A 24,479-nucleotide genomic window follows, 5' to 3' on the forward strand; every position below is an offset into this window, starting at 1 on the left:
GCAACTCCATCGAATGCTCTTGCTGTTGGTGTCCGATTGAAAGCAGTTGTGCCAACCACTTTTGATCACAAGGTGATTGCACAGATCATCAACTGGCAACCTGTCTCCAAATGATCGTTTTTTTCACTGACTGCACTGAAAACACTCATCTGCCAAGCGTCTCTTTGCAGTAGAGTAGGACTAGACTCTATTGGCTGCCAGCTGGTTGTATTCTGGTTCTGGTCTTGCAGTTAAATTGCCATTCTGCAGCAACAAGGTCACTATTTTTGGAGGAATTTCTGAATATCTGTTTAAAATCCTGGACTCTGAATGTAGTTAGTTAATTTGAATTTCTGTGTATGGAGATATGCAACAAATATGCGCTTTTCTCCAATTCATGACTATTAATTGTTATGTTGTCACAAGCAGACTGTATGTAGTTGCTAACTTGACCCCATTCACTTCTAAACTGATAGCTGGCTCAGTCTTATTGCTGTTTTATTACCATGTTGAGACAACAAAGTCACTTTGTGTGGGGCTGGTTGAAGACCCAGCCCATCTCTTTAAATCAACCATTTCAAAATATCATTGCACACTTTTGCAATAATTTTGACTGTACCCAATCTACAGCAGCTCTTTCCCCTGTTAACACTAGTAGACATATCAGCTGAACAGCTAAAGATCTTAATGACTGGTTCTTTAATCCATTTTTAACTTCTTTCAACTGTACATACATTGGCTAACTTAATGATTGTAGATTTTTTTCTTAAAATAAAAGCTTTAAAAAAAAAGAAAAAAGAAAAAGGCACCTAGAATCGGTGGTTGCTCAGCATCTGGGCCATAAACCTGATGAAAGATCACACATGTCAAAAAGAAGAAACCCATCTTTTATTGAAGTTACAGATATATCCAGATTAAGGCTGGTTAGGGCTATTTCCTGGAAGTAACACATGATGGTATTTATAAAACGTATTCTCAACTCTAAGAAGGTATCCGTGGGAAAAAGCAGCAAGCAAATTTATAAGATCTGTGCCGTTAACACTTTAGCTGTGTTAATCATTATCACCTGGACAGCTTCACAGAAGTGAGTAAAAGAACACTGATGACTTGAGATAAACCCAAAGTTTCTATTCATGTGTTCACACCTGCAAAAAGTGAAGCTGAACTAATGGAGGAACCATTGTGGTCGGTCATAGGGGAGGTGCAGTTCACTGCAGACATCAAACACAGCACAATGACACCGTTTCCTGGATGTGACAATCTGCATCGGCTGCAGCTGTGTCAGCGGTTACCTGTGACCTTTGAGTCAGCCTGAGGTTGTGAGCAGTGAGGGTCTTCGTTATCTGGTCTAAGCACGAAGCACGCACTTTGCGTGGACATTGGTTAGCGGCGTGCTTTTTTTGTTGTAGACACCTGACAGCTGCCGAGATCTGTGACACGTAGACAGTGATGGACTTGTGTATGCGTCTGTGCACATTTTAGTTTGATCTGTGGTCTGTGAATAAAATGATAGCTCACAACAAAAGAACGCAACAGGAAAAACCACACAAGCCTCTCTTCTAGTTGATTTTTGGTTTTTGTAGCAGTTGTGTGTGCAGCTCACAAATCCAACTCCTATATTGCTATAAATCGGGGGATTTAGCTGCATTCTTTCCAAAGACCAGCAGGGGGTGACTCCTCTGGTTGTGTAAACAATTGTGGTTGTATAGAAGTCTATGAGAGAACGACAATTTTTCTCATCTGATCTATGGCTGTCAACTCCTGATAGGTTTACGGCTTCTGTAGAGAATTAAATTTCTAATGTATTACTATATCATGCGGCATTTTGAAATATGGTCACCATTACAGTCAAACAGATAATAAACAGGATATAATTACTCATATGATACTGATATGTTGCTACTATCTGCATGTGCAGTGTATCTAGGAATGGCTTTTTTCGATATCTTTATATAACAAGCCTTGCAACACATCAGAAATGTGATTATGATTTTCAATCAAGTTAAACTACTGATTAAAGTCCCACAAGATTAACATTGCGCATTACATTCGTGGAACTTAGAGGTGTTTCTGTAATGGCTGGGGTCCGGTGTACACAAACACACAGAAACCCAATGAAAACATTAGAGAGGGGAAGTATTCCTTCTCAGGTTTAATTTAAGGCTTTTCACATCCATGCTGGTGGATGCACGAGGCTTTTCAATCATGGAGTACTTTTGGCAGTAAAGGTTTTCTTCCCCTGAGCTGTGCCTTAAAGGTCCCATAATATGAGGATAAGTTAGGTTGAGCACAGAAAGCTTCTTCAATAAAAAGATCATGTTAAAGTCTCTGCATTTGTTTTAATTTATATTGTATCACTATAAGTTACAACTTTAACCCATTTAATTTGAAATCTAATGTCATCCAGTGGAACATACTGTGCTGTATTCTGTTAATTAGAAAGAGTTTGCTTGTATTCCTTTGCAACAGCACTGTTCTATGAGCTCACACAAACAGTTCCTAGGACTTGAATCATCGGGGGATTTCCATTCGAAAACTGAACTAGTTTCAATTTCAATTTGAAAATGAACAGTCAGCCTGCTAACATGAGTCCACACATTACACCATGCAGCCTATAGTGTCTTCATGCCCTCTCCTGAGTTTCTTCAGCTTGCTGGAGAGCGTATCTGAGATGAGGACACGTTGTGTATGACTTGAATCGTTGGCCCGGCATTTCGTTGTCTTTGTCTTTTTCCTGCAGTAGTTTTTTCACAGTCATCTTCTCGGGAAGACAAATTTAGATGCTACGTGAATGATAGCTGGATTCTATTTACTTTTGTCACGATGTCTGCTGATTTCTACTCTTGATTAATTTGCAGGCATTGAACTAAACTTTAACTTCCATCTCAGGTGAAGAGCAAATAGGCACTGGCACACAGTTTAAATGTGGAAGATAATTTTAAACTACCGCTCGGGGCAGACATTGTGTTTGTGTCCAGAGAGGAAATGTGTTTGAATGTGTCTGGTATGTGGGCTGTGAGTCTCTTCCTGAGAAAGCAGTTCTCTGATTAGCATCTCTTCAGGAACTTTAAAAAAGCAGTAGCTGAGGTGAGCGGGTTTGAAGCTAAATCACACTGCCTTTTTTTTGTTCTTTCAGGATGAACCCACGGCAAGCCCGATTGTATTTGGCAGAAGTTTTTTTTTTTTTTTATGGGTTTTTTTCTGGTCACCGAATTTTGGTCATTAAATAAGTCATGCAAGAACCACAAGATGGGAGAAGCAAATGTGATATCAGCATCCAGAAAGCCTGTCAGCGTGCTGATGGGGAATCTTTGTGTTTCATTGTTTTACTTGTTAGGAAGTGATCTAATGCGACACTACTAGGGGAAATTCTTTTTTATTTATTTGGACAGGATTTCCTTTCCATGCCGTCTCTGCTCTGCTATATTTAAAGAATGTCTTCATTTGGATGATATTAAATATGATTTTTGAGAGCAAAGTTGAATTATTAGGCTAAGTTGAAGCAACCAATTCAAGATGTGCTGATGTGGGCCACATTTGGGCCAAATATTCAGTGCTACCTGTGGGATTGTTTGGCTAACTGTGTGCAAACTGAGCTACAGTGATGATCGAGTAGCTTAGGTAACTTAAGTTTAGGTATCATACGAGGCTTATGGATGTTTGGATGCATGTATGTTTTGGTTTCTTTTTTAAATACAGTTTGACGGCCATGCAGATTATGAGAGTTGAACAAAAGACACAACAAAACATGAGTTCAAGGAGAGAACTGCAGAAGAAACCAGTGGGGGTTTGGGGGGTTCGCTAATTCCCACAAATTCCCACTACTACTTTTGACTCTGATCTTTCTCCAGTGGAAAAAGAATTAACACATTTCCCAGAAAACATAAAGGTGTTGAGTACGCAGTCACATTGCCATTGTGCTGTTTTTGTCGTGAAGATGAGGACTTCATGAAATCCGTATCGGATGATAAGCGGCAGCTGACCTCACTCGGGCTGAGATGAGATGAAGTGCAGAATGTCTGGCGTGCCTGTTCGTTTGTGTCTGTGCTGAGGTCTGTATCAGATAGTTATCAGTAAACATTACATGGGCCCAGACGAAAAACGAACCACGAGATAGCTTTGGTATGTCCTTTTGAAGTCCCCCACACACACACAGATATGAAGGAGGGCAGACTGAGGTCATAAACAGGCTGAAGGTTCACCCTGTGATGTGTTTGAGGCCTGCATGTGTTATCAGCTAACAGGTTTAACTCCTTCCATCTGTCCGTGCAAATACATTTTGTTCTAGTTCTCAAAGTAGGCTGCTTTGGTTGAATTATGACCAGGGTGTGGTGATGTGGAGCGGATCTGCCAGAGCGGGGGAGCTGCTGCCAGTCCTGGCAGACTTTGCCCTAACCACAGCTTCTTCAGTCTAAACTGTTGCAATATTTCTATTCCTCATCTTCATTATCAAGCAATATTGTTTAATTATGTTCGATCATATTCTCACCATTCAGAATATTCAGAGCAGAATAAATACATTTCCTCTAAATCTCTTTGGTATATAAGAGACTGAGGCTGATTTTAAATGATTCAGTTACCTGGTCACTAAAACATCTAACAGAGGAGGAGCTCTTATGCACACCCTAAATGGTGCTACAGATTAGAGCAAATAGTTCACTACATGAGCTGGCATGCTAATCGCTAGCATGTGTGACATATGTAAACATGCTAGCTGTGGTTAGTTGATTCTGACACGACCTACTTCTGTTTTTGTGCTCGCTATTTTGAGTGCAGTCAAACTAACAAGTTTAAGTGCATACAATATCCTATGATAAACCATGCTGTTGTGTTAGTGTTACCCAACACTTGCTAGTTGGCTAACAGCAGGTTAGCCAACTATCAAACAGTATGCTTGAATCAACAGTATGCTTCAAACAATGTCTTGGAAACCACATTGTCATTGGTTGAGTCAAAGGGGCCCACGTTCCTGCAACAGTTTATTTTTTTCTAAAAACAGACCTTCAGAAATAAGCAGAGCTTTAAGTCGCTCTTTTTTTTTTTATCTCCTGCATGTAATTAAATTTTACTCTAAAGTGTACCCCACACTTTAGCTTTATCCTTTAACTTTGTTTATCCTCATTCATTCATCATCGCCTCACCTAGTTTATTTGAAATACTCTGAAGTCTAAAGCATAACACAAAAACTGACTTTGGCAGGAGTCATTTTCAAGGTGTCTTGTTTTTTTAAAGCAGCCCTGCCAGGATCTGCGCTTCAACATCAGTAAATGAATGCATGCCCATTTAATTCTCAAGGTCTTTTTATCTCAGGGAAAGGGGGTGGATTTTGGCACCAACTAAATCCTCCTAAATACTTCATTCCTTGACTTCTTTCCAACTCAGGCTAGCAGATGCTGGTGATAAACTGCAAGTTATACATAAACACTTTAGATCATGAAGAAATGTTTATTTTCACTACCCCCACCCCCCTGTCTCTTTCTATCACACCCACATTTTTTTTTTCACATTACACCTTGAAGACTCAAAAAAGGACACAGGATGTTATGCATTTCCTGTGTGAACTAAATATGTGCCTTTGCCCATGCAAAAATTCAAGGTTCCTGTTACGTAGGTCCACCACCTCAGTCTGAGTGTCTTTATGAGTGAGACAGATAGATATCAGCAGAGGCCGTCAGAGAGAGCTGCGGCAAAAAGCAGAAAATAAGACAGACTTAAAAATTGGATGGCTAAATCGCCCTCAGTTTGGATTTGATGGGACAGTAAACGCCACAGAGGAAAGAAACAAAAGGTTTCTTGTTTCTATTATGGATATCCTGCCAGCGTTAGCTTCTACTATGTTAGCCTCCACAGTCAGCATACTGAGGGAGAACGCTGCCATTCAGATCTTCACCAAGAAGCTCAACAGGAGGTAGGCAACACCTGCATCAGGTGTAAGGGCAGGAATTTGCAGAAGAAAAGTTTTTGAAATTGACAAAAAGATGTTTCATTCTTTTAGTGATCTTTGTCCAGCTGTGGTGAGCTACCCAAGCCAGGCAGCATTTCCTGAGCAGCACAGTGGACACAGCATGGCTATAACTCTCCATCTGCTAGTCCACTGGCATGTGTCTCATTAGCAGTATAGAGTTTCATAGCACATGATATGTTATCTTAGTTAATCCTTCATTTCTGACAGCATCACAATTTGTTTGTCTTTAGTTTGTGACTTTTGATTCACAACTAATGATTAGAGATTCCTATCCACACCAGACTAGTAGCCGAGCATTACTCATGTTACTACGGAATTTGACTGAGTAATAAATGTAATTTATTTTAGATTAACAGAAATGGAGTGAAATAGTCATTTTGTTTTACTCACTCCCTGTCATGACTGCTTATCCAGCAGTCATTAACTAACCGATTTTTAATTCTACAAAATAAATGCTGTTTTTTTTATTGATGATATAAATCATGAAATAATGAATATTTAATAGCTGTTGAGAGTTCTGCTCAGGACTAGTTATTTGGTTTAGGTGTTTCCAGGACGGCTAATCTTTGGGCAAGATACTGAACCCCGAGTTTCCCCTGCTGCCTGCATAAACGTTGGAAAGCACTTAGGCTTGGATAAAAGCTCAGTATGAATGTGTGACTGTGTGAATGAGACTTGTAGTAGAAGCTGCTTTGAGCGCACAGCTGAGTAGAGAGGTGTTTTATGAGTACTAATCTGTTCATCACTTTATAATTCCACTTCTATGAGCGTTCACAGCCCAAAAACAGGCTTCGCCGTTGGATGTTTTGAGTGGCCGGTCTTAAGTCTGAGGTGGTCTTATCGCCATCTCTGCTCCAAATATGTTTCAGGGTATATGGGAGAACAAATAAGTCATTTTTTTGTTTTGTTATGAACTGCTGAGTGCCTTCTAGTTTTCTGTGTGAGAGCTGATGAAGCTCAGAACGTCCTCAAGCTAAAGGGGATAGGAAGCAGGTTTGCTAGCAGAGGATGTGGTCCTGCCTCTGTGCTGCCTCCTTGAAGCTACTTGGTTTTTGTTTGTTAGCTTATTTATGCTGGCGTTCATTTCCTTATTCATTTCTGCGATCTTGTGCGACTAGAGAGATTACAGTTTCACCTGACTGACAGAAAAATATTCTGTCCTTTGCTCTGCCGTAGAACCATGTCATCTCCAGAGATGTGCTGGCCGGTGCCAATGCGAGCCATTGGGGCTCAGAACCTCCTCACCATGCCAGGAGGGGTAGCCACTGCAGGATACCTCCACAAGAAGGGAGGCAGCCAATTCAGCCTAATGAAATGTGAGTTGAAAGGCAGACATGAAAGAGCAATATCCACTTACATTCTCATCACTGATACAGCACCTTTTACACCACCATGAAAACATTCTTAATACATATTGCTTGCCTTACAGGGCCACTGAGGTACATCATCATCCACAAGGGCTGCGTGTACTACTTTAAGAGCAGTACCTCTGCTGCACCACAGGGGGCGTTTTCTCTCAATGGCTACAACAGGTCAGTAGAAGACATTTTCCTACATAAATAAACATACTAAACTGCGTGCTTCGGGCTCAAGGGTGAAGCCTGTGCCAACGTCTATATATTGTTGTATGAAGATTAGGTGCGCTTTGAGGTTAATGATTCTGACATGGGTGTCACTTCCTCCTGAGCCGCAGAAACCCACGTGTTTTTTGACTACTGTGATTAGACTGTTACTCTCTCCTTTGGACCCATAATGTTTTGTGTGCTTATTCGGGGCTTTATTATTCTGGGTCTCAGCCCCAGCGACGCTCACATCCCACCGGTTTAATTTAAGCTTTATTACAGCATGACATCTATGTAAATGGTAATTGTAGATAATAAGGTTTAATACAGGAAAAGGTTAAGTACTTGCTTTAAAAATGGGCCTTCAGTACAGAGTACACCTGAAGCTCCAGGAATGTTAGACCTGAGCTCAAGGGTATATAAAGGAGTGTTCTTAAAACTGAAAAGAACAAATATATGTAGATAGCTGGCCAGGCTGCCATCAAGAGAGAGGGAGAGGGAGGGAGTGTTTACAGTAGGCAGCTGTCAGGGCACCTGAAAAAGTCCCCAGGAAGCAACACTTAGCACATAACAGCTGCCTCACAAAAAGTGTGGCAAACATCCCCATCAAAACATCGCCGTATTTAGATTCCCTCATGTTTGCTGCTTTGTGACATTTGATTGATGAAGGGATGGTGAAGAAGCTCAGGATGTTTCTTCAGGGCTTCCCCACAGAGAGTGATTGCCATCTTATTGCATTTCCTAGTCTATACAGTGTGTGTGAATGGGGCTTTAAGGAGGGAAGAAGGTTGTCTGATCCCAGCCTCAATCAATGCCAGTGATTCAGCAATAATTCAGACTAAAATTATTTACAATAAACTCCTTGATCTCTTTCATACTTATGTATATTACATCCAAATAAGGTTGTATTATATCAATTACAGGGGGCTCATTAGCAGCACCCAGGTGTTCTTTGTTGCTGTTATTGCACATTTCCCATGACATCAAATAATGTGGAGCACTAATATATCTTACATTTGTCCTCTTCTTCAGAGTGATGAGAGCAGCAGAGGAGACAACATCGAGCAATGTTTTTCCTTTCAAGATCGTCCACTTCAGTAAGAAACACAGGACGTGGTTCTTCTCAGCAGCCAGTGAGGATGAGAGGAGGGTAAGAGTACAAAAATTTGACCTCCCTGCCAAGCGATTTATTGAGAACTTAGCATAACTTTAGAGCCTGAGAAGAATTTTTAGTCTTTGCCTTTGTCTCAACTATGGTATTATTTCAGTCTTTATGCTAAAATTGTTTGGGGTTTGTTTTAATTTAAATGCTGCAGTTTCACATTGTCACGTGTTGTATTTTGCTTGATGTCTTACAGAAATGGATGCGATACCTTCGGAAAGAAATAGACCACTATAACGACAGGAAAGAGTCCCACCTACCAAGGTAACCTCATCGAACTCGGTCATATTTCACCACTCTATAAAAATATAGATTATACATGCATTGTTGTAAGAAAACTACAGACATGGGACAAATAAAGTACTTAGTGCTGTGAAAACCCAAGTACAGCCTTACTGCTTCCATAGGAATTAAGAGGTAATAGCAGCCAGGTGTGGTCAATTAAATGCACAGTTAGCCAATCATCAGCAAGTGTGACCACCTCTATAAAAGCTGAAAGAAAAAAAATAATGGAAAAACGTGTCTAAAAATAATTTTATACCATTTATGCTTCATTAGTCATCTACGTTTTTCAGTGTGACCTTTTCTACCTAATTTAGATTTTTCTTGCTCGCGTACTTTCATTGAAATCTCAGTGAGCCTGCAGTCAATAAAATCCATTTTTTGGCATATTATTTGTTAATTATGTCTCCATCTTTGTTTGTGACAGTGACTCAGATTCAGATGCAGACAGTTTCTATGGCACAATCGAGAGGCCGATGGATGTGAAACATCTTGTTGATACCACCGAAATTAGTAAGACAGCAATAATGAATATCCATGGATAAGATATAGGCTTATATGGCATTTGTGCATTAATAAATTGTTGCACCTCTTCTTTCTATGTGAAGATTACAGTGATGACGATGATGATGACGATGAGGAGGACTATCTGAAGCCAGACAGTGAATATTCGCCAACATCTTCAGGTGACCACCTCATATTCTTTCCCTGTACTTATGGCTCCTTAACACAAAGATCTTTACCTGAAACAGGAAGCAATACTGACTCTCTCTATTCATTACCTCGTCAGGTCGACCCACAGGTCCACCGCCCTCTTACCCTCCTCCACCTGTGCCAGTGACATTCCCCCACCATCAAGACTCCAGTCCAGGCCAAAAAAGCCTCCTCCCTCCCATCCCATTACAACTGAAAGCCCCTACCTCTCCGCTCCACAGGAAACCTTCACCTTCTCCACCCTCTCCGTGCATAAAGAAGGAGTCTACCAAAGGCCCACCCCCACCTTTACCTTTTGCCCCTCACTTACAGAATCCTTTTCCTTCCACACCTCCACCTATTCCTCCCAATGCAAAGAAACCAGGCAGGTCAACCTCCGTGGGAGTAACAGCAAATGACAAAAGAGACTGGAGGCCTACGCCGTCTGTTTCAGTCCAGTCACCAGCTACTTTGCCCATCTGTGAAAAACTAGACAGGCTAATCCTAAATGGCCCCTGTCCCCCTCACTCTGGCGGGAGCCAGTCACTAGAAAACAGCTACCGCCGTAATAAGCCGAACATGCCGGTTCCACCATGCCCAAACACAAATGTATCTCTCAATCTAATGTCCTCCAGTCACCCTTCACACTCCCCGCTACCTAAACCTGGACTACTCAATAAGCCATCTATACCCAAACCTCCTTTACCTTTAATAGGAGTCAAGCCATCAATGGCTCCACCCAGGCCCAAGTCGCCAGGAACACCGTTTCAGTAAGTCTGACTTAAACAGTGAAATTCAGGTTGATTTTTATGATCAAAAAATTAATTGAAAGGAAAACATCCACAATCATTCTAAAGCTGTCTTACTGACACGGTTTTGTTGGTTCATGTATAAAATAGGTATGTAAAGACAACATAAAAGTTTCCCTGCATCACTAAGGCATGTTTTTTCACCAGAAGAACATCTCCAGAGGGCCAGAGCTTCCGTTCCATCAACGACGAAACTGCAGATTTCAGGAGGAAACGAGACTCGACCGCGTGCGACTCTGACGAAGACTACGAGAATGTAAGAGAGACTGAAATGATGTGTCAGCTGATAAAAATGCTAAATTACTGTGGAAATACATGCTGCTTTAGATAACCGCTTGTATCATCATGACTGAGCCCAGGGAAATCCCTTTTGTTTTAAAAGTCATTTTATCTGGGCTGCATATTAGTCTTTATGAACTGCCTTCAAAATTCACTAAAGCAAACGAAAAAGAAACAAAAATCACAGCATCAGCTGATTCTGAGGCGCTCAGGTGGGAGGAAGTCATAATCCAATCATAATAATCTCATTTTCTGCTAAAACAACACTATTTTATGCCAATTTTTCAAATCATGAAGTTGAAGCAATTCAATTTTTATTAAACACTGAAACAAGATATTGAAATTTGAGCCATGCTTTATTACAGGCAGTGCCAGGCCGACATGCTTATGATCTAAACTGCAGTATCTTTATGTGACCTGTGTAGTTATTATAACACACAATTTTGTTCTTTATGTTTTACTGCTGTATATCTGAGCAGAGATCTCAGCCTCGTGAGAGCCTAGTATCAGTAATGAATTGAGTTTAATCAGTTGTTTCTGTATCTGCAGGTCCAGCTGCCAGACTCTGTGTTCATTGATTCGAATGAAACCAGCTTTGTAGAAAAGTACGTATCTCACCTTTAGTTTTTACATTTAGCTGGAAGCTGAAACGGTTCTTCAGTAAACTAAGCAGTGCTGCTTTTTGTTTTTTCTGCCCTGTAGTGGCAAAACAGTGCATTTCTTTCTGCGTGTGTTTTTCTTTCTATGAGCCTCACTTCAGTTTTAACTGAACTACTACTACTTATTTAAGTGCTAAATTTAAAGTGACTTTTAACATGGGGCAGTTGCTTTATGTTTTCCTCTGATAACTCATAACCGGTGATCATTTTTCTGTTTGTAGGTTATTCAAAGAGAGTCCAACTCCTCCACAAGATGGACTGTATGCCATCAGAAAATCAGGAACCAAAACAACAAAGGTAAAAATAAATTTAAAAAAAATAGTTTCCAGTACAGCATAATGGAAATTTGTGTTAGTGATAGATACTTAACACTAAGTAACTCTGAAGCTCTGAAAGCTAATGATTATGATTGCCATATATGAAATATCTTTTGTCATTCTGGGCTGAAAAATCTATCTCGCTGCTGTAAAAGGTTTAATAATAATTGTAAACAGTAACAGTCAATATGATCTAATCAATAAATGTGTCCATTTTCTGAATACTTCATTTTTATTTTTTACAGTTTGTGGGTAGACAGTATTATTTTAATAATAATAGAAGAGCTTCTGATATTTAGGCCTAAATAAAATCATTTTTGGTGTGTTATCCAGGTGCTGGTGGTGTGGGACATCAGTATAGGCAAAGCCAGAAACTACAGACTGTTTGAAGAGGTAAGACACCTGCTGTTGTATTTTAGCTGTATGGTATAAGTGCCTATTATGTTTTGTAAGTAAGTTACAGGTCAGACTAATAAAGCTTCCTGTTGGGTGTTTTGGCAGGGTGACTGTATATTTCTGGAAGCTGATTTGACCTTCCCCAATCTGTCTACACTGATCGAACACTACTACTACCGACCTCTTCCTCACCACGGCTCACTGTGTCTCCAGAAGCCCTACACAAAGACGTGAGCACTTTCACAGGCGGCTTACTGAACTGTAATTGAAACCAGAGGACACCAAAGCAGCTGAAATCAGTGCAGAAGACTGTGCACTGGACTGCACCTTAAACATGGAGAAAACTATACAAGCTAGACTCTCACCTTGACAAATCTACACTCAGTGAGATATTTCCATCATGGCAAACTTTCTAAAAAAAATCTACCAAACTCTCTAAGGGATCAAGCATCTGTAAAAGGAAATCAGAAATCTGCTGCAAATTCCTGATGTTTCATGTAAAGTGAGCAATGGTTGTGATGTGTTTTGGCCACAAAGGGGCGCTGTGACACCAAATGCTAGCATTAAAAAACATTGATGTTTCTGCGTTGGCCTAGCAATGGTCTAACAAACTGCCTAGATTGTCCTCTCCCTCATGCCCCGTGACAGCTGGGATAGGCTCCAGCACTCCAGCGCATAGATAAAGGGAAATGGATGGATGGTTTACAAGTTTTGAAAATGATATAAAGTATAGCTTTAATATTGATGGATGAGAGCAAGAAGAACTTTAATGATGCCAGCACAGAAGTTGAATAGTATTAAAAAAGTAATTCAGATAATTATTACATATAATTAATTAAGTTTAATTTTACAAATACATTCTTATGATTCTCAGTGACCATCTGTGCTCCTCATACCAACCAGAACACATCATCAGATATACATATTAGTATCGATCTCATAAGGATTAACATAATTTAATTTGTGAGACTAAAAACGATGATGATGGAAACAATTCTTTAGATTTAAATGATATTCAGTCGTTCTTAAAGTTGGTCCAAAAGTAAACATTCAGTTCCTTTAATGCTGATAACTTGATTGGTTTGAATAGATTTCTGACTACCTGGAGGTACTGAGGTGTAAACGTGGATACTGGGACAGGCTTGCTGTCCTTTATCTTCAAAAAGACTCCCATCTGTCCACTTTGTCCCAAATGTGTCGTCCCAACCAGATGCAGCTAACTGATGCTCAAGTGTCAAAATCATAGCAAACTATCAGCTTCATCTTTGTGCCATTTGCAGGCAAACTTTTTCCTCTGGGTGCAACGTCCAAAACTAGTGGCTGCGATGTATGCTTATCCGTGAGAACTGAATTAACATTAGAAAAAGTAGAACATTAGAGGCAGAAATGTTTTCTTGTTTCTTCTTTCAGAAATGAAAAACGACATACGACACTGTCGATAAAAAAAACTCATTTATTTACAAAAACAAACTGATGTAATTGACTTTTTTGTGTATTTGTGTGTTCTGTTTGTACAGCACTATAAAATGTTCCTTTATATTTATATGTAAATGTTATTCTAATTTGTAAAAAAAAAAGTGTATCTAAACTGTAAATATTCTGTTTTTTTACTTAAATATATTATTAGAGATTATTATAAAAGAAAACTTGGAGTGTCTCGTTCATAACACACAGCAACAGTGGTTAGATCCTGAATACATCACTAGTAGTTTATCCAGCTGTTCTCAAATACACTCACTTGCTTTATTAACTGAACTGTCTGATTCTCCCATTCTATCACATGCCAAAGGTGCTCTACTGATCTGAGATCTGGTGACTGGGGAGGTCAACCTTATATACTGGAACACTCCCAGTACATCAGCAGTTTCTCATTTTCTCAAACCACTCAGCCATGTCACATTTAAAGTGACTTAAATCTCCTCTCTTCCCCATCCTGATGCTCGGTGTGAACTTCAGCAGGTTGTCTTCCATTGGCTTGTTGCCATGTAATTGGCTTGAATTTATCTGTTTAGATCATATAGTTGCTTCAGGAAGCATTCAGACCCCTTTGTTAAGACTTTATATCAACGGTGTGAAAGTCACTAGGTACAGCCCAATTTGATTGTTAGTCAGTATGAACCGTTGCCTAATAACCTTTAAAAGATACTGCCAAATCGTCCCCGTTTGTTTCACTGTAAAGATGTTTAACTACATACAAATCCCTGAGATGTCTTAAGAAAGTCAAGTGCAGTTTCGACAATATGTCTCATGTCTCTTTTATACTGAAATGTTTCGTTAATCTAAAGCAGTGGTTCCCAAAGTTTGGCCTGGGGGCCTCTAGTGGACTACAAAAGTACTGCAGGTGGGCCTCAATAATAACAGCAATTCATTTATTTATATATAGAGAAAAAAGTGAATTAAAATGGTAACTGGGGTTGGTTAGTTTGTGATATTTGTCATTTGTCTGGCCTAAATTTACTGCTCTGTATTGAGGTTTTTGTCTCAGTGACAGGTGGGTCACACATTGGCCTTAACACTTTGCATATGACAAGTGGATAACCAACAAACTGTGATTTTTATGGATTTTAAATAAAGTTTTCAAGCACTCTTGACTTTGGGAAAGGATCTAAAGAAACCTGCCAGCACAGCTATTTGGGCTTACATTTGACAATATTGTAAAATTGACCAAAATAAATAAATAAATAGTTTTTCTGGACAGTTTTTACATTCTCCAAAGCAATCAGACAGGGTGGATTGAGCCATGGTTCCTGCATCCAGGCCTTATGTTTGACACCCCTGCCTTACATGGATAAAACAAGTATTGCTTATCTACACTGTAGATAAAAAAAATACTAAACTTTCAAACAGAACTGTTTGAAAGTTTAATAAAAAGCCAAAACTTAGATCTCTCATTCACAAAAGTACGCACATTCTTTGGGCAGCACATATAGCTTTTGGTCATCCTGACCACGTGAAGGTCTCACACATGTGGATTCAGGCAGTTTTTTTCATCCCTTTTCACAGATCATTTCAAGCTCTATTAGATTGAATGGGAAGCCTCTTTGAACTGCTGTCTTCAGGCCTCACCACAGATATAATATGAGGTGTAAGGCTGGGCTTTCGCTGGATTTTTCAAGGGCAAGGAGTGACTTGTCCTGGCTGTGTGCTTTGGTTTGTTTTCCTGAGATGTGAATCAGTCTTTACATACTGTATATACATATATGAATATGCATTCAGATTTTATTTGAATGCAGTCTCTTTTTTCTCATATATTCTCATTTTATTAATCACGATAACCGTTATAAACTGTTAACAAACTGTTTTTTCTGTTTCCGTTACATGTGGTAATCATTTGGGTTTAGTGGGGAAGCATCTATCAGCTGGTACATCTCTTTTTTAATTACAAATTTCTTGTGAGATCCCCAATTAACTGACAAAAACACTGGAAAAACTCTCCTTAGAGAATCACCTTCTATCTCTTCACACACCTATCACAAGTTTGTCATCTTCAGTGTAGCTGCATTTCCCTTTATGTGAGGTACTTTTCATCGTATACCACAAAACCTTGTGCAGCTTGTGACTATATGATGACTTGCAGATTTCCACCTTGGGTTTAGCACAGGCAACAGCAAAAAAAACCCTGACATATTAATCTGCAGGTGACCCACGATGACAGCCTTTCTTTACAGCCATTCAGCAAATGCTACAAGCAAAGAAAAGTGAATACACAAATTCACATAAATTCTCAGAACAATAAAAGAGCACTTCATTAAAGATTAAAGAAAAATCAGAGCAATTTAGCTCACAGGTGATGAGGGCAGGCTAGATAATCACAGAGGACGGAAACAAAATCTCAAAGTAAAACCAAATTCAGGCACATGAAAAAAGTAATCTTTCAACAACAGCAACAAAAAACCCAAAAGGCAAACATCAACACTAAACAAGTTGATAAGAAAGATAATGTTTATTCCTTTTATTTAAATGACTTCTGGATACAACCCAGGTAGAGAAGATCTTCTTTTGACATAATCTTCTTCCATGCAGCTCTGTGTACACTGCCAAACACAGTGACACAGCGTTCCTTTGGCTTCTTTGCGTTAAGCTCATACGTTTGGTATATTTTTATTATATGGCACGAGTTACAAATGTTATACGATACACATTAACCAGTTATATTGTGTTAATCTGAGGCTTGTATTCACTTTCTGAGCCTGCACACCCCTCTGATTTCCTATCCTTTGTCGAGATTTTCAGTTTCCAGATCTTTGGTTTATATATTTAGCTTATAGTGATGAGATCAGTCATTACGGTGTGCCATTAGATCACAGCACAAACTCCCTCTCTCTTCTCTACCTCTTTCTCGGAAGGCTTGGTAGAGAAAATCTAAATCCTAAAGAGAGTCTGCAGCTTTTTGCTTTCTCACAGAGATAAAGACGTTCCCCCTTTGGTAACAAACATCTTCAGAAACCTGGCCCAGATCTGACCATGATTAAATATCTGCTTTCAGCCAGTGGTGAGCTCTCACAGCTTCCTGGGGAGATGAGGATAAAGCTATTTGGTCTGAGGAAGCACTGATATCTGTAGGCTGTGTGTATCGCTCTGGTTAAGAAATGCAATTTCTCTGCTGGATTTGAACAAACAGAACAGGGTCATATTTTTTACATGATGAGATTAAAATGTAAAAAATAAAAGCCTCCTGGGCTCGGGTTTGAAAAAGTGTGTGAAGCTGCCTAACTTTTTTTTTTTTATTTCTTCTGTGTAACCAAAGCTGTTCTGTCACTTCACATTTCTCTTTGTGCTCCTGCTTTAACTCGCACTCCAGGAAAGCAGACATATCCAAAAAAGGCAAAAAAGCGACATAATCCAGAAAAATTCTAAGACTGAAACTGATGTACTAACGTTTTTAGATGTTAATTTATCAATAAAATGACTTAAATGAAAAAATCCAGTAATTTACTGTATAGATTCAGGTTGGGCAGTTAATTTTGCCGTGGGAAAACATGAGTATATTGTATTAAATCACAAAAACAGTTGCCCCTTTATATTGTAGGGCAAAAACCCTAAAAACAAAAGAGGGAAAACTCCAAAAATAAAAGGTAAAAAATTTTGCGTAAGCACTTGGTGACAGTGGGAAGGAAAAACACAATTTAAACAGGAAGAAACCTCTAGCAGAACCAGGCTCTGAAAGGGTATGAGTTGAAGTTAGATATCTCTTTGTAGCTGCCATGTTGCTCAAGGAGTCTATATAAAATTCCTAATTTCTTTCCTGCTTTTTAATGCTCAAATGAAATAAATGACAAACTAAGTAACAGGGACTGATGCTCCACATGTGAGCAGTTTAGCCATAATTTGTCTTATGATCAAATTTGACAGCCTTCATCACTACCCTGCTAACACACCAGATACAGTCATGGAAAAATGATTTGAACCCCTGCAGACTTTGTAATTTTGCCCACTAACAAGGAAATGATCAGTCTATAATGTCAGTGGTAGGTTTATTTGAATAGTGAGAGGCAGAACAATAACAAAAAAGTCCCCAAAAAAGCATTTCAAAAAACTTATATATGAATTTGCATTTTCATGAAGGTAATAAGTATTTGATCACCTATCGATCAGATTTCTGGCTTACAGTTAATGAGTTTAAAAGGCTCCTAATGTCAGCTCGTTACCTGCTAATATTTTGTGCATTAAAAATATTTTTAGGACTTACCTATGTTTAATGCAGGCTGCATTATTTCACTGGGTAAATGTATTTTTTCAACTGAAGCTTGAGTTTTTGGATTTGGGTTTTGGAGGTGTGCGTTAAAGATTTCGTGGACTGGGGCCTTCCATGTTCCTGCAGACACCTCAGATGTTGTTGTCAGCAGGTTACATGTATAAAACATATTTCTCCGGTAGAGAATCTGTATCACACTTACAGCACACTGAAAATAAAAAGAGTCATCCAACTCTCTATGGCATGACTTTCATTTTTTTGAAGAAAAAAATTATTCATCCTACTTTTAGGGAGCCTAGAAGTGCCTTTTAATATTTACATCATCAAATTCCAAGGGTATGCATGTATGCATGAGCTAGTCTGCTTGTGTAATTGATTGTATATGTTTCTGTGTGTTTGATAACTGTTCTGTGGGGAACAGATGCTGATGAATGTGAAACAGAGTTTGGGGTCTTCTAGTCAGTCATAATCATCCAGTGAGACATTCAGGCACACAACAGTGACCCTTAATTGACTCCTGACCTCCTACTGTAAGTGCTCCTCAAACATCATTTTGAGATCCACTCCTCCTCACTATCGCTCTCACCAAGTTCACATCCTCATTGTCAGATGAACATCCCCCTTTTTTCCTGCCATGTCCAAACATGCAATAACATGAAAGTTACATGTTCATGTTACTGCATGTTTTGAGTGCTAATATATTCCTGTTTCAGAAGAGTTAAGAAAACTCCTTTAACGTTTTTGCCCTAGAAAATTGATCTTTTAGTAAGTTAATAAAGTCCAAATCTATCTTTAAATATCAAATGTCAAATATACTTTAGACTTTAGCACTGAGACTTTTATTTTAAACTCAAATTATCGTACTAACCTATTAATCTCAAACCTTTCTGTGAAAAAAAAGGATAAAAATGTGAAAACCAACAATAACATGTCAGATATGAAATCGGTACGCGCTTCTATATATGTACACAAGTGTAAATATTGCCCATCTTACATGTTTGGATTCTTCAAACATGGAGATGAGGTCACATCCTGTTGCTTGTGTGTGTACTTTGTTTCATTTTCAACATGAAAGTGTGACTAATGCCAAAATCACGACGACATCAGTAAGTTATCTGTTCACTTTCAGGCAGTTATGATTACAGTCACTATTAGAATAAAATAAATACGTCTATGGTTAATGTCTAACAGTTCCTTGTGCATCTGTCCATGTACACTGGTTTATATGCATGGTTAGAGATATTTAGAAGATTGTTTAGTTAGTTGGGCCAGACTTTCTTGTGAAATGGGATTCTTAGGATAACACATTTTTAAAAAATATATATATAGTACATAGTACAACTCAGTTTTATTTCAGAATATGCAGCCAATCTTTCCATCTGACACTACTGATTATATCCTATAAATATGGGCTAAAGAAAGCATTTGTTATCGTACTGATGCTGACATATTTTTTTCACCTGCGGGGTTTTTTACACAGTATAAATGGCTGGAGTGTACTGATTTCTTTTGGCCACCAGGAAGTGATTTTAGCTTACTAAGCTATCTGATGCTTGACACAGACATATCCTCATCATGGATTTGATTTGGACCTCATTTTGCTTTCAGGACTCCCTTAATTATTCATGGCATAGATTCAACAAGATGCTTGAAGCATTCCTCAGATATTTTGGTTTATTTCGATATGACAGCATCACGCAGTTACTGCAGATTTGTCACATTCATGATGTGGATCTCTGGTTCTGCCACATCCCAAAAGTGCGCTATTGGATTGAAATATGGTGACTGAGGAGGCCATTTGAGTACAGTGAACTCATGTTCAAGAAACCAGCTTTTGCGACATGGTGTGTTATCCTGCTGGAAGCAACCATCAGAGGATGGGCACACTGTGGTCATAAAGGTATGGACATGGTCAGCAACATTACTCAGGTAGGGAACGGATGACGATAACACATAAATAACTGTGTGTAATCTCAGTTTAATACATACTTTAAGTAAGAGAAATAGAGGGTAATTTAAGACAATATTATAAAGATTATTCTTGTGAAAGAAAACCTGCTGTCACTGTGAGGTTTCCTCTCCAGGAAATCAATCTCCAAGATTGGAAACATGTAAATCCCTCTAAAACCTTTTTTTTTTTTTTACATATTATTTGGTGCACAGATGCAACTCTGGTGCATTTCCAAAATGTCATAATACTCCTTTAAAGTTAGGGTTGCACAAGAAACACTCACATTCATTTCACTGCGGCTATTATGTTGACACAGTGAAATACCAGTGTGCACCTTCCATTGTCTTCTGCAAAATTATCTACAGTTGCACTAGCTGGCAAATCAAATAGATAGAAACAGGCATTACAGCAGATTAAGATCAATAGAAATGGTCTTTTTTTTAATAACTAACCTGCCAATCACCACTATGCAGAGTAAAAGAAAGATGATCATTGTATCCTGAGTTGTGAAATTGTGTTGTGCAGTATTGTAAACTGTTGTGAAATGCTATTGTGTCTGATAAGCATTCAAAATGATTCATTTTAAGAAATATGCATCAAGCTGGCAAATAAATTCTGAGCATTTTGTACAAGTGGAAAATACTACTTCGAAGGTTGTATCTCATACCAGACTAGATTTCTAAACCTTTAGATCTGTAATCAGTCTGTGGATGTTTGGAAATGACTGCTGTTGGGATTGAAAATGTTTCATTTCTTTTACCAAAATAAGTGGTTATAATAATTTTCATACATTTACTGCAAATGTGCTCATAATAAGTTGGCACTCAGTCTTCTGAAGGTCATAAGCTTTGTTCGGCGTGACTGTCCAGACTGATATATTGTAGGAAAGGACTTAGAGTGCAGAGGGGTAACTGCAAACATGCTTACACACATAGATCGTGATTAGAATAATTCTCTAGGTCAGAGAGTCCTGAACATGATATTCTAAACCAACTTTGAATCACTAGAAGAACAATGGATAATAACATTAGATTATCAAGGCTAGGCAGAGAGGTGTTTTGCTTTTCTGTCTCTTACAGACGAGGAAACAGATACCAGACAAAGTCACGGAAATAAGAGGATGCTTCGGAGCAGACACCAAGACTGCCACGTCTGTGCGGGAGGAAGATAGCCGCTATAATCTAAGTCGGAGGAACTGTCATTTATACAGTTTTATATATAAGGCGATACTTGGGTTGCTGCCTTCTTATATATGTTCCCTGCTTGTAATGAAACATGCTGGTCGGTATTCTCTTCTTCCGCATGGTTATTTGTTGCTTTCTGTTCCATTTGCCCGAACTGAACTTGGTAAAAGAGCTTTTGTCCATTTAGCACCCTCGGCTTGGAACAAACTGCAGAAGGAATGGAAAATGACTGAATTCATTTCATTAAGTGATTTTAAATCTAAACTACGAATCCTTGAGGCCAAGTCCATAACATGCAACTGTTTCAATTAGATTGATTGTCATTTTAACTGACTTTTTTATTTTTTTGTATTCTTTCACTTATTGTTGCATGTGTGTTGTTGCTGCCTGTGTTTGAGTAATTTCTGTAACTGTGAGACATCTGCTGCTGCCTATCTTGGCCAGGTCTCCCTTGAAAAAGAGGTTTTTAATCTCAATGGGTTCTTCCTGGTTAAATAAAGGTTAATAAAAAATAAAATATAATCTATGTTTTTGTCTCACTATATAATGTTGTACACTTGAGGGTCATCCTTTTTGTGAAACATGCTGTTGGTTCATGTAGAGGTCCACAGCACTGTGTAAACTTGTAATTTCAACTGCCAAAAGCAAAGTAAATCCTTTTTAAAAGACAAACCTTTCTCCTGAGATTCCTTCCAAAAATTCTGAACACGACACTACAAGAAAGACACAATCAGAGAGAAGCACTTCCTGTTACAGAATTATACAGTGGTTTCTGTGTGTGTGTGTGTGTGTGTGTGTGTTTTTAGGGGACGTGAAAATCTGGGACAGAGTGAGCCTAGGGGTGTATCAGCAGCCAAAAGCCATCACTAAGAATGAGGTTCAATCCTGTGATAAGAACTCTGAGAGTTTATAAAACCTGGCACCACGCAGCCCTGTGGAAATCCCAAAGGCCTGGTGATCAAAATGGGGGAGAAATAGTATCAGACTAAGAGAGGAAAAAACCTACAGCTGAATTTGGCTCGGAAATTTGTTATTCAGTATTTGGAAAGTGAAACACATGCTCTTACAAAATGACTGGCAGTGAAACCAACACATGGTGCTCTTGAGGTGCTAGGTGATTTCAGTCTTTCTGTGCTGAAATGATAACACATTTGATCTCCAGGCATTCCACATATAAAAATGTGTAAATGGGATAACTCCTGCTTTTCTTATTTGGGTATTTGGATTCAGTACTTATATAATCTTCAAATGTATCACGTTTTATAGATAAAGCCTTATTTCCTCTTTGAAAATAGTCAAGGAAGAGCTAGAGTCCTGAAAAGAAATACTGGGATTTTTTGTTTTTTGCGCCATTGTTCTGTAATTACCACATGTGGCCACAGGGGCCGCTGTTAAACAAATGGTGCAGTGATTTCTTACTGAAAGGACACGAGTATATCCCGCAGACTTCATTGCACTGGTAATAAAGTCGAAAAATATATTGAACACAATACAAGGCTGCTGTTTTGTGAACCTATCAATACATTAAAAAAATCGCCCAGGTCTTTTTTTCTTCTTCTAATCAGGATAATATATAGACTGAAATATGTCTGTGAAGGTATAGACTGAAAGTAATATAGGCCTACTGTAGTCATTAGTTGTATTGCTTCTTTTATCTGTGTTTATAGTTACTTAATGTAATCATTTAGATTTTTAGGGAGGAGTTGTTTTGCTTTTCTTTTTTGTCTCTTTGTCATTATTTTAAGTCTATCAGACGAATAGAGCCTTTTATGTGTCTTTGGAGTCCTTTTATGATCTTTTGTGTTTGTTTTGCAGTGCAAGTGCACTATTAAACTGAGAAACAACAGCGGCGCGTGGGGGTTGGTAGCTGAAAAAATCTTCCATTGCTTCTTTAACTGAGCGCTGTGACTTTTCCACTAAAAAGGTGTATTATAACCCTATCAGTAATCCAAAGGATTGGTAGCTTAATGAAATCAGACTGAAAATGGAAAACAGAACACAAAAAATAGCCCAACACAAGACACATTTTTGTCTAGGTTTAGGACATGTATAGCAGAATTTGTTTTGTCCTTGTACTTTGACATTGTTGAAGGTTTAAAAATGAATCTATAATAGTATTAATAGTATAAAGCTGCTTTCCTCATGATCCCAACAACTCCTTTTTCAGTGGAGTGAGCTGGAAAGTGTTGCCACCCTCACTTATGAAGGCAAAGGATTTCAAATGCATTACTACATTAGCTACAACCACCTGATTTTAGTGGACTAATAAAGATGGTAGGGTTCAGCAGATCTTATAATGATGCTTCCCGAAAACTTCCTATGCATTTTGGCCTTGTCTGAGTGTTAGGTCTATCTAACACTCAGGAGATTATGTCTCTTGAGACATAAGAGATTATGTGATTTGTTGTAAATGCCTCAGGGTCCCACCAGAAGAGCTGGAGGTGGTGGCTGAGGAGAAGGAGGTCTGGGAATTTCTGCTGAGACTGCTGGCCATGTGACGTGGAAGAAGATGGACGGCTGGATAAAAAGAAAAAAAAAAAACAGATGCACTACTTGTGACCACCCATCCTCCAAATTAGCAAGGCGTGGTGTGGAATTAGCAATATCTTGCTCACAGAATTCAGCTGGCGCATGAACATTAACTTGTTGATTTAGAGTCTGTGCAACATATTGGAGCCAGTAATCAGGAGTGTCAAACATAAGGCACAAGGGAAGGAATTGTCTCAACAAAGACAGTAATCTGGCTCCCCTGGATGGCTTTGGAAAACGAGACCTAAATTTTTTAATAGATTTTCTTAATGATGAAGTGGAGCTTCATTGTTGTAGTCCATTAAAGATAAAAGTATGTGCCCTACAGTTTGACATCCCTGATCTAGAGAATACAGAACATAAACATAACATATTCTATTCCAGTACAAGACCATTTAACACATGCCCAATCTTCTAAAATCAATGTAAATGAGAACTAGATTCATAAACAGACACATCATAACCTCACATTAATTTTATTTATTTATTTATTTTTACTGCTTTTCTTGCAGGAGTAGATCAAACTCGTGTTTCCATAAGTGATTTGCCCTTTATCTTTGATACAGCCACATGACAGACACTACTCAGGCTGATGACATCTCAGCCTATAGTTTCTTCATGTTTGATGCTAGCCCCACCCACCTATGCCATGTCACACCAATGAGGATGTGCAATTTTGATTATGCTGTTTCACAGATTTCACTTACCATTAATAATAAGAACAATAATAATTTTACCTCTTTAAGTGTGAAAACAAAGCTTATATACAGCACGTTTGCTGTATATAAGTATCGCAGTCATAGTTACTGCCCTTATGTTTGAAGTATATGCAAAAATATATACATAATGGATATTGAAGAAGCCAACTGTGTCTTAATTTATCTTTGATTTAAGATAGAACTGCTGTGTTATGATACACAGTTACCAGTTTCTTTGAAGTGTTTCCTGCCATATAAAATGTGCTTTATTGTTTTATTACTTCATGCGGATAGCGAAGGGTTAACAGTGTGCCGAAGA

At 38.7% G+C, this 24,479-nt stretch overlaps 1 protein-coding gene across 7 annotated transcripts in view; it reads left to right on the top strand.

Annotated features, from left to right (window-relative positions):
- sh3bp2 (SH3-domain binding protein 2) overlaps positions 1–13,635 on the top strand; it is a 29,523-nt gene extending 15,888 nt beyond the window's left edge. For 5 of the 7 annotated variants that reach the window (XM_005921680.3, XM_042220590.1, XM_042220591.1 and 2 more), the window contains 12 exons: positions 7,121–7,260; positions 7,374–7,476; positions 8,539–8,656; positions 8,865–8,932; positions 9,378–9,463; positions 9,559–9,636; positions 9,741–10,413; positions 10,600–10,708; positions 11,281–11,336; positions 11,612–11,687; positions 12,041–12,100; positions 12,209–13,635. In XM_005921680.3, the coding sequence (XP_005921742.1) occupies positions 7,125–7,260; positions 7,374–7,476; positions 8,539–8,656; positions 8,865–8,932; positions 9,378–9,463; positions 9,559–9,636; positions 9,741–10,413; positions 10,600–10,708; positions 11,281–11,336; positions 11,612–11,687; positions 12,041–12,100; positions 12,209–12,337 (1,692 nt within the window). In that variant the 5' untranslated portion in view covers positions 7,121–7,124 and the 3' untranslated portion in view covers positions 12,338–13,635. Of the gene's footprint in view, positions 1–5,070; positions 5,888–7,120; positions 7,261–7,373; positions 7,477–8,538; positions 8,657–8,864; positions 8,933–9,377; positions 9,464–9,558; positions 9,637–9,740; positions 10,414–10,599; positions 10,709–11,280; positions 11,337–11,611; positions 11,688–12,040; positions 12,101–12,208 lie in introns of those variants that run through there. The other 2 variants (XM_005921677.3, XM_005921678.3) reach the window with 2 other exon arrangements.
- Positions 13,636–24,479: the final 10,844 nt, after the last annotated feature.

This window comes from Haplochromis burtoni, unplaced genomic scaffold (assembly GCF_018398535.1).
Source record: "Haplochromis burtoni strain Fernald_Lab_line unplaced genomic scaffold, NCSU_Asbu1 Contig_51, whole genome shotgun sequence".
NCBI classification, from domain to species: domain Eukaryota; kingdom Metazoa; phylum Chordata; class Actinopteri; order Cichliformes; family Cichlidae; genus Haplochromis; species Haplochromis burtoni.